The sequence below is a fragment of the Malurus melanocephalus genome, unplaced genomic scaffold, assembly GCF_030028575.1.
Source record: "Malurus melanocephalus ecotype Western Australia unplaced genomic scaffold, MMel_1.1 scaffold_196, whole genome shotgun sequence".
In the NCBI taxonomy this organism is placed as follows: Eukaryota; Metazoa; Chordata; class Aves; order Passeriformes; family Maluridae; genus Malurus; species Malurus melanocephalus.
In genome coordinates, this window is record NW_026623428.1 from 1,334,522 (window position 1) to 1,346,714 (window position 12,193).

The 12,193-nt window shown below is 45.2% G+C and overlaps 1 protein-coding gene across 1 annotated transcript in view; it reads left to right on the forward strand.

Moving 5' to 3' along the window:
* The window catches only part of FLNB (filamin B), an 86,594-nt gene that overhangs the window by 58,376 nt on the left and 16,025 nt on the right, over positions 1–12,193 (forward strand). Inside the window, exons 23-33 of the mRNA XM_057373421.1 lie at positions 601–1,198; positions 1,425–1,598; positions 1,978–2,140; positions 2,474–2,634; positions 3,440–3,607; positions 5,070–5,193; positions 5,462–5,618; positions 7,177–7,366; positions 9,208–9,455; positions 11,207–11,281; positions 11,995–12,097. Coding sequence (XP_057229404.1) covers positions 601–1,198; positions 1,425–1,598; positions 1,978–2,140; positions 2,474–2,634; positions 3,440–3,607; positions 5,070–5,193; positions 5,462–5,618; positions 7,177–7,366; positions 9,208–9,455; positions 11,207–11,281; positions 11,995–12,097 — 2,161 coding nt within the window. The remainder of the gene's footprint in view (positions 1–600; positions 1,199–1,424; positions 1,599–1,977; positions 2,141–2,473; positions 2,635–3,439; positions 3,608–5,069; positions 5,194–5,461; positions 5,619–7,176; positions 7,367–9,207; positions 9,456–11,206; positions 11,282–11,994; positions 12,098–12,193) is intronic.

Consider the following 12,193-nt stretch of genomic DNA (forward strand, 5'->3'; position numbering starts at 1 on the left):
GTTTTGGGCTGTAACAGCAACTGATGTCTGAAGCTGAATTGTGGGCTATTGCATGACACTTGGTTTGGTCTTGGCCAGAACTGACCCAGAAACATCCTTACTAAGAGCATTCAGTGATTCCTTTTACAACCTCCAAGGCTTGTAGAATTCATGTCTGTGACACAGTATTTGAAAAAATATTGAAGTAATCAAAAATATGGCAAACATTCTGCATAGTGTAGCTAATTTAAGTACTATTCCTAATTTAAGTCTCTCTGATAAGTATCCCTGATACATTAAGATGTTTTTTTTTCTAAGGAAATGCATTTCAAGAAAAATATGTGTACAGACATCAAATATTTTAACATTTCCACCTTTTATATCCCATGGCTATRTAAAAGCAGCTGTAGTGAGATTATAAATACCCTTCTCTAGAAACCTCCTTGGAGGAGAAGTACCAACTTTACGGTAAAAATGGGATGAGTGGCAAAGGAGACAATSCTTTCTGTGTATTTTTAACACCCTGTTAATTGAGTCCCACATACAAACAAGTCTRAGTAGGCAGTCTTCTGGTAATAACATGGAAAAGGTAGTTTAGCTCAACTGCACATTCTCTTGTAGGTAAGAGCTCATGGTCCAGGTCTTCGAGGGGGTCTTGTTGGAAAACCAGCCCAATTCACAATAGATACCAAAGGAGCAGGAACTGGAGGTTTGGGCTTGACAGTAGAAGGCCCGTGTGAAGCTAAAATTGAATGCTCAGACAACGGCGATGGAACGTGCTCAGTCTCCTACCTGCCTACGAAGCCTGGAGAGTATTTTGTAAACATCCTCTTCGAAGACGTTCACATTCCTGGTTCACCCTTTAAGGCAGACATAGAAATGCCATTTGATGTCTCTAAAGTCGTTGCCACGGGCCCAGGTCTGGAGCGTGGTAAAGTRGGTGAGGCAGGGCTGCTGAATGTCGACTGCACGGAAGCGGGTCCTGGCGACCTGCGGGTGGACATGGTGTCAGACACTGGTTCCAAAGCCGAGGTCCAGATTGATGATAACAAAGACGGGACCTACGTTGTTACCTACGTGCCTCTCTCAGCTGGCATGTACACAATCAAGATGAGATACGGAGGAGAGCAAGTGCCTAAATTCCCAGCCCGGGTCAAAGTGGAGCCAGCTGTGGACACAAGCAGAGTTAAAGTGTTTGGGCCAGGAGTGGAAGGAAAAGGTGAGAATAACTGCTGTTATCAGAGTTTGTGGGACTTGCAGTCGTTTTTTGGGTATTCTGAGCATTGAAAGTTGGAGAAGCCTTGCATGTTTCCATGGTGATCCTTGGACAGATGGGAGCCTAATTATGTTCCCAAACAAGTTGTTTATCGTTCTGCTTCACCAAATGTTTTGTTGTTGAGAATATATGCACTTCTTGAAGTGACTCTTCAAAACATTTCCTGCAGATGTCTTCCGAGAAGCTACAACTGAGTTCACTGTGGATGCTCGACCTCTAACAAAGGCTGGTGGTGACCACATCAGGACACAGATCACGAGCCCTTCTGGCTCTCCCACAGACTGTCTCATCCAAGACAACGCTGATGGAACATATTCARTAGAGTACACACCATTTGAAAAGGGTAACCTCGGGGTTTGTTTTCTTTTACTTGAAAGGGGAAAACCAAGAGCAAGCAGCTCTTCTACCACTTTCATTTGGCAAACTCCTGAGGTCTGCCAGTAACTTGCTGGCATCTTTGCAAGAAGTCTGCCAGAAGAGGAGCTAGTTTTGCAGGAGTTAGCTCTATTTTAGCTTGAAGAATTGACTTTTACGGTAACTTGGCTTTAGAAGAAGAGTGTGTAGATGGCATCTCAGTTATGAAAGACTAGTGAAGTCTTGTGAAATGCAGGAGGAAACTCTTACCCGTACACTGACATTTAAGTCTGTAGCATTCTTGTAGAATGACGTTAAGTGATGAGTGTATTTAGGGAATTCAGGACATGTTTCTCTCTTCTTAACAGGTCYGCACACAGTCAGCGTGACGTATGATGGTGTGCCTGTGCCGAATAGTCCCTTCAGAGTGAATGTCACAGAGGGCTGCCATCCATCACGTGTGAAGGCACAAGGACCTGGACTCACAGAAGCTTTTACAAACCAGCCAAATGCCTTTTCGGTTGTCACCAGGTACAGGGCCTGTTTGATCTYGAAGGAATATCTGAGGTGGGGAGGAGTGTAGTGGCTATGCCCAGCTGATGATTGCGTGTGCTACCTTGTCATCTACTCTGCTCTGCAACCATTTGACATTAGGGATTGATAGTTACTGAGGAGAAAATTCCAGGACAATGGGAGTGAGGTAGTGTTGAACAGCTTTGCATGCCAGCACATGCTGAAGGCTGTGCATCAAAAGTCAGGATACTGCATTTCCAAAAAGGATGAAAATGCAGTCATAGCATGTGAAGGCTACAAAGTTGCTATTAGAAGCAGGTGATTCTAACAATGTGTCTTTCTGTCTCRCAGAGGGGCAGGAATTGGTGGCCTTGGAATAACTGTTGAAGGACCTTCAGAATCTAAAATTAGCTGTAAAGATAACAAAGATGGGAGCTGCAGTGCCGAGTATGTTCCTTATGTTCCAGGAGATTAYGATGTTAACATCACGTATGGGGGAGAGCATATTCCTGGTAAGAGCTCTTGTTCAGTGGCTTTTGGAAGAGGGAAGAAGTCAGACTAAGGACTCACCGAGTCCTCAGTTGGCTGCATCTCCCTTGTGCTGTGGGATGTTGATGTGATTTTGACTTTCTGCTTTTTCTCAGAATTCAGGCAGAAAAGGCAGTGACATTTGCTCAAGCGGGTACAGATGAAAGGGACAGGGAAAGGGATACTAACCTTTGACAAATAACTGGTATTATGCACAAGTGATGTGTAATACTTTAGGTCATGAAAATATCCCTTTGGTATGTGGATGCCTTCAAGTTCCTGTTCTTCAGTAAGAGGGTCTGGGTGATCCTGTCATGGGGATTTCATTGAAGACTGCAATTTTTGGTCACTGCAAAAAGCATAGTAACTGTTCCCTATATCAGACATTTACCTGTCTTTGCATTGGCACTGGATATTTCCTGTTAATCCCATTCTCTTTGTCAGTAAAGTGAACTTGGTAAGATATGAAGGAAACACATTGCCTCCATGGTGCTTCACTTGCACTTCTGTTCTCTTTCATGTTTGTTTTTTTTTTTTTCCTGAGGTGCAAGAAGCAGATGGATCATAACAGAATTGTTGTCAACAGTTCTGTGAAAATGTAGAAACACCATCATTACACTTCTGCTTTTGCAGAAGCAGAGGGATGGTGTGGAGGCTGTGGAATTGTCATTCCTGCCTGCAGCAGAGAGATAGTAATAAAAAAGCCTAAGAAAAATAGGGAAAATAGACCTTTTGTTCTATGTAACTGTTAATTTTGTGGTGTTTAACACTTGCTCTCTCAACTTSCAGGCAGTCCTTTCAAGGTTCCTGTGAAGGATGTTGTGGATCCCAGCAAGGTGAAGATAGCAGGACCAGGTCTGGGAACAGCTGTTCGAGCCAAAATCCCCCAGTCCTTCACTGTAGATGCCAGCAAGGCAGGAATAGCACCCCTTGAGGTGGTGGTGACAGGACCCAGAGGTAAGAACCAAMGTATTCCATCTGGCTGTGCCCACATCTGTGTTTGGGCAGGTAATATGGTCCTGGCCCTGCTTGCAAAGGTGACAATGCCACTTGAATGAGCATTTCTCTCTGTTCTCGTTCATCTGGCATGTGCTCCTTGACAACTATAAATTATCTTTGATGGCTTTAGCCTAATCTTCAGGGCTAGGAGAAGTGATGTGAGTAACCATCACCAGTGAACAGTTGTGCATTAGTTTTAGACATCARAAAGTAAATCCAAAGTGTAACATGTGAACGGTTTGGGAAACCTGTGTCACTGGATTACAGGAGTCTCTAAATCATGGTGAAACTGCTCAGTGGTCCCCAGAGAGCAGAAGGGCCCTCGAGTGATAGCATTAATGGTGTTTGCATTAACCTAGRAAGCCGTGTCTCAGTGGCACAGTATCTTGGCAGTGAGTAACTGCTGGCTGCAAGTCTCACCTTGCTGGGAGCTGAGAGCTGCCTCCCCACTGGAGTGTCAGGTCCTGCTGTGCAGGTGCCCCTCAGGTAACACTTCTTTAATTCTAGCGGATGAGACGGATTCCCAGGGATGGCGCTCCCCATTGAAAGCCATTTCGGATTTCTTTAAAGGTGGTCCAAAGGGTGACACTGAGACAGGTTTGAACTCTCACTAGCTACTGGCAATTTTGGCTCTTGGAAATCCAGTTGGCAACAGCAAGAATCATCTGGAGGAGGGAGTGGGAATAAACGSTGTTGCTTTTAGGCTTTGCATGGCAACTATATACATTTCTTTTGTGCTTGCTTTACTCCTAATCCATTCTGTGTTTTAAAGCCAGCTTGTAATTGTAGACTGCTTTGTGTGTTGATCTGAACTGATRTAACTGATATGTCACATAATCTGTTGTAGATTTAGCTTAATGCAAATTGAAATAATTGATCCAGCTTTCTTAGGTCTTTGGYAGCTTGCAGGGTGTTCCTGCCTAGGCAGCGAGCCTTCCTTTCCAAACACTTGATTGTGAAAGACTCAGCTGATGAATGCTACACACCAACTGGCTTTAGGGCTCAAATCTATGCAGTGAATCCCAGTAATAATRYGTAATCTTGTAAAGACAGTTCAGAYAATTATAAGCATTACTCATTTTCTGTCTTGAAAGATCTTCAATGCACTTTTAGCAATTGCTCTTGACCCAGACTGTACAGAAAGGCAGATCTTTTTCCAGTATTTTCATGCTAGCTTTTGTTTGCAGCAAGAAGATGGGAGCCCAGAGAGCAGTGGATAACAAATCTATCTCAAGTTAATGGCTTTGAAAACAAAATAAGGGAAACTGATCATTGATCAATGCCTGCTGCCTTTCTTAAAAAAAAAGATTGAAATTTAGCTTGTTGCCAGCTGTAAATGAGCAATGCACCTTGGAGCTTCGTGCAGCAAGTGACTCTATTTTAATAGCACAGCTGAGAAAACMATGTGTTGCTTTTTTAGGAGTTGTGGGACCCGTTAATGTGGTAGACAATGGAGATGGCACCCACACGGTGGTGTACACCCCTATGCAGGAGGGACCCTACATGATCTCTGTCAAATATGCTGATGAAGAGATTCCTCGAAGGTAAGGTTATGAAACTTGGAAGAGCTTTGAAGATTTAACAATCCTATTGTGTTCTGCCAGCACATGAGCACCATTTAAGGASTGGCTGTGGTCCTTTCTACTTAACCAGTCTGCTCGCACAACTTCAGGGTTCAGTGGTGTTTTGAGCCCACTGTACCTGCAGCAAACACTGTAGGGGAGAGGTGCATCCTCATGTACCTCAGTGTGTACTGCAGCAGCTATCAGCCACTGATTTGGGAGGAGGGAAAGTAATGGGTTTTTCTTTAAGTCCCTTCAAGGTGAAGGTGCTTCCTACATATGATGCCAGTAAAGTGACAGCAAGTGGACCAGGGCTCAGTTCCTATGGCATTCTAGCCAGCCTGCCTGTGGAGTTTGCTGTGGATGCTAAGGAYGCTGGGCAGGGACTTCTGGCTGTACAGATCACGGTAAGTAACAGAATCAAGCAGGACAGGAAACRTTTTCTAGGTGGGCATGAGTCTCTCCTTTCAGAAGTGTCCACAGCTTTATCCTGACATACCCAGTGTCCTGGAGACTGGGCTGCTGGCTGGACCCTAAGGTCTGGTATGCGAAAATCTTGTGCTCTGCATTTGTGAAGTTCTTGAGAGTGCTTTTATGAAACCTCTGTTTGAAAGTCATCAGTTAGGCTATTTTTGGTCTTGTTTAACCTAACGCTCTGCAAAGGCCCAAAATGAGATAAATAGTTTCTTGTAAATGATGAAAATACTGGCATTTGAAATGGAGACAGCGTTCTAGTAGAATAGTTCAGAAGGCCATGAGATAATGAACACTGAGCATCACACTGTGATAAATTACCACACACGTCTCCCTCAAGGTTGCCAAAAGTCATAAGCTGCTTAAGGAGATACTGCAGGAATGTTTTGATTTATATTTTTTACTATGCTTTCTGAGGTTTCTGGTGCCTGGACTCTGTGGCCTCAGTGAAAAGGCCTCTGGTTATTGGTCCATAAAGCACATAGCTCAGCTCTGGCATGCCTAGGTCATGGCATGGCTGGTTGTACTTGCCCTTCTGCATTCTTGCTCCTGTCCTGTCTCAGTGCCTGCTCAGGTGCACCAAAGCAGTTGCCATTATTCTGGCATGCAAGTGTGCTCTTAAARGATCCAAAATGCTTATCAGAGCTCCCAGCCTGACTGGGACTCCGAAAATCAAGTTCCACAAGTCCTGTATAGTGGAAGTGCATAGGTGATCCTCCTGGCAACATTTGCTTCTTGTTCTGAGCTGTTGGATGTCAAATGTTTGACAAGCCTTCCTGGAAAAGTAAGCTTTTTCGTGCTGTCCCTAAAATCTCAAGTCCTTTTCAGCTTATACTGTACCCCAGGCAGTGTTAAGTCATAAAATACAAAATGGAGTCAATGTGGTTCCCTGTAAGCAGGCTTGGAAGACTTTCTAAAGTGCTTTGTGCTTTGCAGCTGATGAGAAATGGTAGTTGAAGGGGCTGCACAGACCTGCTTTTAACTGTAGGCTTTGCAGTGTGCCAGCAGCAGGATGCCTCTTGCTGGAGGGTTGACAGCAGACTCCAGTAATGCTTCCCCCTGCCCTCAGACCTTTCAGGGAGCAGCTGCCAAAGGCTACCAGTGCTTACCCAGGAAAGAGCTGCACAGTCTGACTTCCCATCTGTGCCTCAGGGACCTGGGAAGTGTTCTTCATTTCCAACAGCAGTATGACAGTGAAGTCTGAAACTTCTTACAGTTTACATATAAAGTTCATTAAAATGGGTTGCTGCTCTTATAAACATTCTCATATCAACCAAAGAGTAGTTAATGATAGCACTGATTATTTTATAGTGGTCTGATACCTTTCTGCTCCTAACAGTCTATTTTTGTTACTAGTCTGAGTGAAATGTATTTAAACTTCAAAAAGCTGCASTTCTATATCTGTTTGAGTGCGGTGGGGAACAGATTTGATGCCCAGCTRGACAAATTCAAAACCTTCAAAGCCTAAATGTTCTGGTTTGCTTTCCTTAGGACCAAGAGGGCAAACCCAAAAGAGTRGACATTCATGACAACAAGGATGGCACTTACACAGTCACCTAYGTTCCCGACAAAACAGGCCGCTATACGATTGGTGTTAAATATGGTGGAGATGATATTCCAGCCTCTCCCTATCGCATCCGGGCATCTCCAGCTGGGGATGCCAGCAAGTGTTTGGCCACAGGTGAGTGTTTGACTCCTCTCCTTTGCTGTTGTTTGTTCTGGGTGTAAAGCTGCCTTCTGAGCATGGTACAGTTGATGCGATGGGTGTAGAAGACATGCTAGAGACTTGTGTAGTCTGGCTGCTCTTRCAGAAGAGGTTTTCCTAAAGATAAAGAAGTGTCCACCCTGTGGGTGAGCAGGGACCTCTTGCAGCCTCTAGCAAAATCTGTCAAACTGCCTGTTGTAAACAGCCAGATGCAACTGTCTGATGCTTACTTTGGCATCAGTAAATCCTGCTAAAAACTTCAGTGTGGTTGCTTTAAAAATAACAAGTGTGTGTCCACTACATCATGCTCCTTTCACTGTGAGTGTTGCAAGAAGCTTTTCCTTTCAAGCAAGAGCAGAATTAATTCYCAGGATGTAAATAGCTGGCCATGTGCTTCTATATTAGCAAGGGCTGTTCAGACTRAGTGTTATTAGTGGAGGTTTCTGCTGCTTTTGTCTGGTCTAGGTTGGCCTGGGTCTGAACAGGCTTTTGGGRAGGAGAGAACCTAAAGATAAGATATTACTGTGACTCAAAAGATTATTGCCTTGGTGTAGGGGAGGGATTCCAGATTTGTTTCTGTAGGAGCACACAGCTCTGTCCCCTACCTGTTCTCAGGATGGGTGTTCATCACATGGTTTTGGGCTGGTCAYCATGCCATGCTTCCACCTCCCAGGAGGTTGTGGCAGGGAGCCAAAGTGACAGGAACTAGTTCCAAGAATGCCACTGTACATTAAGTCCCCTGATTGTRGAATAAATAAATAAAACTAGGCAAGTCCAAATGGAACAGGGAAACCTAATCTGTTGTTGTAGACTTGTGAGAGTGTGTGGGCATTGTGCTGGACCTGGGCATCAAGCAGTTTAGAGTGCACCTGAGGCCGGTCCAGGAGCTGCTTTCAAGTTGTTTTAAACAGAAATACATTCCTGACACAGTGGAAGAAAAAAAGAGATATCCTCTTTGCCTCAAAATTTGTTTAAAAGATGCCTTAATGGATAAATCTGATACTCTTGCAAGTAACTTAAGTCACTAACTATTCAAAGTAACTGAGATGGAGATTACTGCCAGATGCCAGCTAAAATGTCCCCTTTCCAAGAATGCTTCTGATTCAGTGCTGTAAAGCTGAAACACAATCACTGTAGGAGTAAGTGCTGGAATACTGCCAAGGTATTAAACCAGCAGGTTTGTTGCCATTTGAAAAAGAGCCATTTACCTGGTAACAAGTGCGTGTCAGAAACAGGAATATTCAATATGTACTACTGCAAATAAGGCATAATAGTTCTCATTTAAACATAGTGTTYTTCAAGCTAGATCTGATTGCTACAATTTGAGCATTGTTGCATGATGTTCTTTTTTGGGTTGTGTGGCAGAACAGTGGAAAATCGTTTGTGGATAATGGTGGAGGAAATGTGACCATGGCTGCTACTGTGCCCTTTTATAGCTGTTTACACAGGGAGGTTTATGTTAAAGCAGTGCAGCTGAGTTGCTGGCTGGGCAGACGAGAGTGCCTTTGGCTCTGCATAAAGGAGTAGGATGATAAGAGTATGGGTTAAGGCATTGCCTTCTTCAAACTTAGCTTTTTTCCTCTCTCTTCCCATCCAGCCTCTCTGATTGCAGAGGAGAAGGAGAGCTGGTAGCCAGCTTTTGCATACCGCTGTGCTGACCAATTTTATAAATGTCCCTTGTTGTACATCTGCTCCCAAAACCACATCTGTGGGTCTCTGGGACCAATGTCCTGGTGCTGTGCTGCCCAGGCGCCTCACAGGCGGCCTGCCTGGGAAAACTCCTCTGAACACTTTCTGTAATGAAAATTGCCTTGTAGGTCCTGGAATTGCACCCACTGTGAAGACTGGTGAGGAAGTTGGTTTTGTGGTAGATGCCAAATCAGCAGGGAAGGGAAAAGTGACGTGCACCGTCCTCACACCAGATGGGACAGAAGCTGAAGCAGATGTTGTTGAAAATGAGGATGGGACTTACGATATCTTCTACACCGCTGCCAAACCAGGAACCTATGTGATTTATGTCCGCTTTGGTGGGGTGGACATTCCCAACAGTCCTTTCACCGTCATGGTAAGCCAGTTCTGCTCCAGAAGTACCTCCCACTCGGATTCCTGCTGCCGTGTTTTATTTAGCAATAGGTTAACTCTGTGTGTAAATGTTTGTTCAGACGTTTATTAGACTAGCAGGAGCTAATGAATCCTTGTTCCTTGCAGAGCTTATTTTGAGCAGGCAATACAGTTAAGTGAAGCGGGATAGAAGCCATCAGAGGACGAAGACTTGGCATTTCTGAAGAAATTTGTTTTTCATTTCCTGACTATGTAGCTCTTTTTCTAAATGATCTAAGGGTGGTTGTAATCAGCTTCTACAACTAATTACGTTAGCAATTGTCAGATACAGTGTTTTGCCTTCTCTGCCTCTCACTTTTTATTAAGTTGACTCCAAAATAAGGAACGGTCTGCTGAYAGATCCCAGGGAAGCAGACTGTTACTCACACTTAAAAATGAATTGTAAGTGCTAGTTAAACTGTTATAGCCGAATTCCCCCTCCTTCCAATTATCTTCCTTCCAATGTGCAGTACTCCATGTTTAGCAAACAATACCCTAGCACTCTGAGAAGCAGACTAGGTGCCTCTTGGGGCTCACAGAAGCCTTTCTTGTGAAGAACAGTTCTCAGTGTTGCAAAACAATTGCTGGTCTTGTAATCKCAGCCAAAGCAGCCTCCAGTGCATCTTGGTCTATGAAATCACAGGACTGTACTTTGTGCTGGGTCTGGATGGAGCTCATGGGCGAGTCCTTGGGGCCAGCAGCACTGGCTCTTCCTACCTGTCATCCTGGCAGATTGCTACGGGTGTCTGAAGATTTCCTTAAGCAAAATGACTCCCTTGGTCACTGCTCAAGGCTCACCACAGGAAATGCCTCTTGAGGTCAGGGAGCCCAATCCTGGCCAGCCAAAATTCCCACTTCCTAGCTAACTTGATAGAGTACGTGTTTGACTTGGGTGTCTCAGCTGGGAACAGAGAACACTGAGACAGCAGCATTTCTGTTTTGCATTGGTTTTCTTAGTGGAGTCCATCCATGCAGAAGTTTCCAGTGAGTTATTTCATTAGGGTGTTTTGCAGTGGTGTAAATGGGCAGGAGGGGCTGAGATGGCTGAGCCTGGGGGAGCTGCCTGCGTGGGTGTCAGCCCCAGCCACTCGTGTCGGGTTAATGGGAGAGATGGGAATTTGCAAGTCATCCTCTTGGCATGCCTGGTGAGAAAAGCAGCTGCGCCAGGGGAAAACACATTCGGTGTCTTGACGACGCGGTCCCAGCTATGAATCAGAAGAATGGCTTTGCTGCTATGGCTGGACGTGGGCTGGGTCATTCACCCAAGTGCAGGAGCTGGAACAGCCTTCCCACGGCAGCCGGCTCCCCTGCCCCCAGCTGGCACATCGTGCTGTGCAGCACTCGGGGACTCATATCTGGGGTTTAAACATTTGGCTTCTCTYACTGTGTCAGTCCCATAAGAAAGCAACTCTGATAGTCAATTCCAGCACTGTTCAGGCCTTGCTTTCAGCTTCTCTCCCAGGCATCCAACAACAGCATATAGTGGCTTTGTCCCTTTGCTGTGCCATTGGTGGCTTCCCCCAGCACCTGTAGATAAGGGCCAAACCCAGCTGCCCTGACTKGATCTAGGTCTTTGCCATGGCAAGAGGGCTGGGAGGTCTACACGGTGGGAGGAAGGTGTTGAGCTGGAAGGAGTTCTGTGTACTGAACTGTGAAAGGTGGGAATGCCTCCATGCCAGATCTAATAACAACTAACCTGCCTCTGCCCCTGCCCAGGCTGTAGACGCAGATGATGTCGCTGCACGGTCGCAGGAGCCAGTGGGCGCTTCTCCCCCTGGATTCCGCCCTTGGGTACACAATTTTTACATTTTTCAGCTGTTTTTCCCCATCTGTGTTCCATTTCAGATGACAGCCTGCTTCTTGGGACTGCTTGATCGCTCTGGTCATTGTGTTCATTSTTTCTGTTTCATCAATTGTTCTTGGGATCCAGATCTTGTTTTTTCTTTGCTGCTTGAAGGGAGTCTTCAAATAAACTCATGTAAACATGAAGAGGATCATTGCACCCACAGCTTCCACTTCTGAAATGTCTACTGTTGGCAAAAGCACCCTGAGTGCACCGCTTTTTTCCCAGTAAAATCACAGTGTCTTGAGTTCAGAGTCGCATTGTGAAACTTGTTCCTTTTGTCCATTTTGTGTTGCAATCATTCTGCTCCATTTAAAAATCACTTTCTCTTCCAGGCCTTAAGCAACTAAATCCTTTCAGATGGAGCCACTTTGGGTCTTGTGTGTGCTACATTGTCTTCCATCCCTTTGTGTTCCATTTTTATCTCTAACTTTTTTCCAGCATGTCTTCCATCCGCACCATGTTTGATTTGCTCTGCTCTGCGGTGTGGTGTTGTGAAGGAGTGCTTGGCCGGACTCAACTGCTCCGGTTGAGCCCAGTCCTTGGCTGGCTGCAATAATCACCGCACACTCTMTTCTGCTTGTGCTTGCAGTGGAGTTGCTCAGTGCTGCTTTGGCTCCACCGTYCTTTTTGAAGTGACTCATCTTTTTGCTTGCTCTAGGTTACAGAAGAAGCTTATGTCCCGGTTGGAGACATGAACGGCATGGGGTTCAGGCCCTTTGATATGGTTATCCCATTTGCTGTAAGGAAAGGAGAAATAACAGGTACCTGGAGTGCCTCTCAGGGAGGTTGATGCTTTTTGTTAGTGTGTTTATCCATTTGCAGCTAACAGACTGGGTGGTCTAGACCACAGTGTGTGG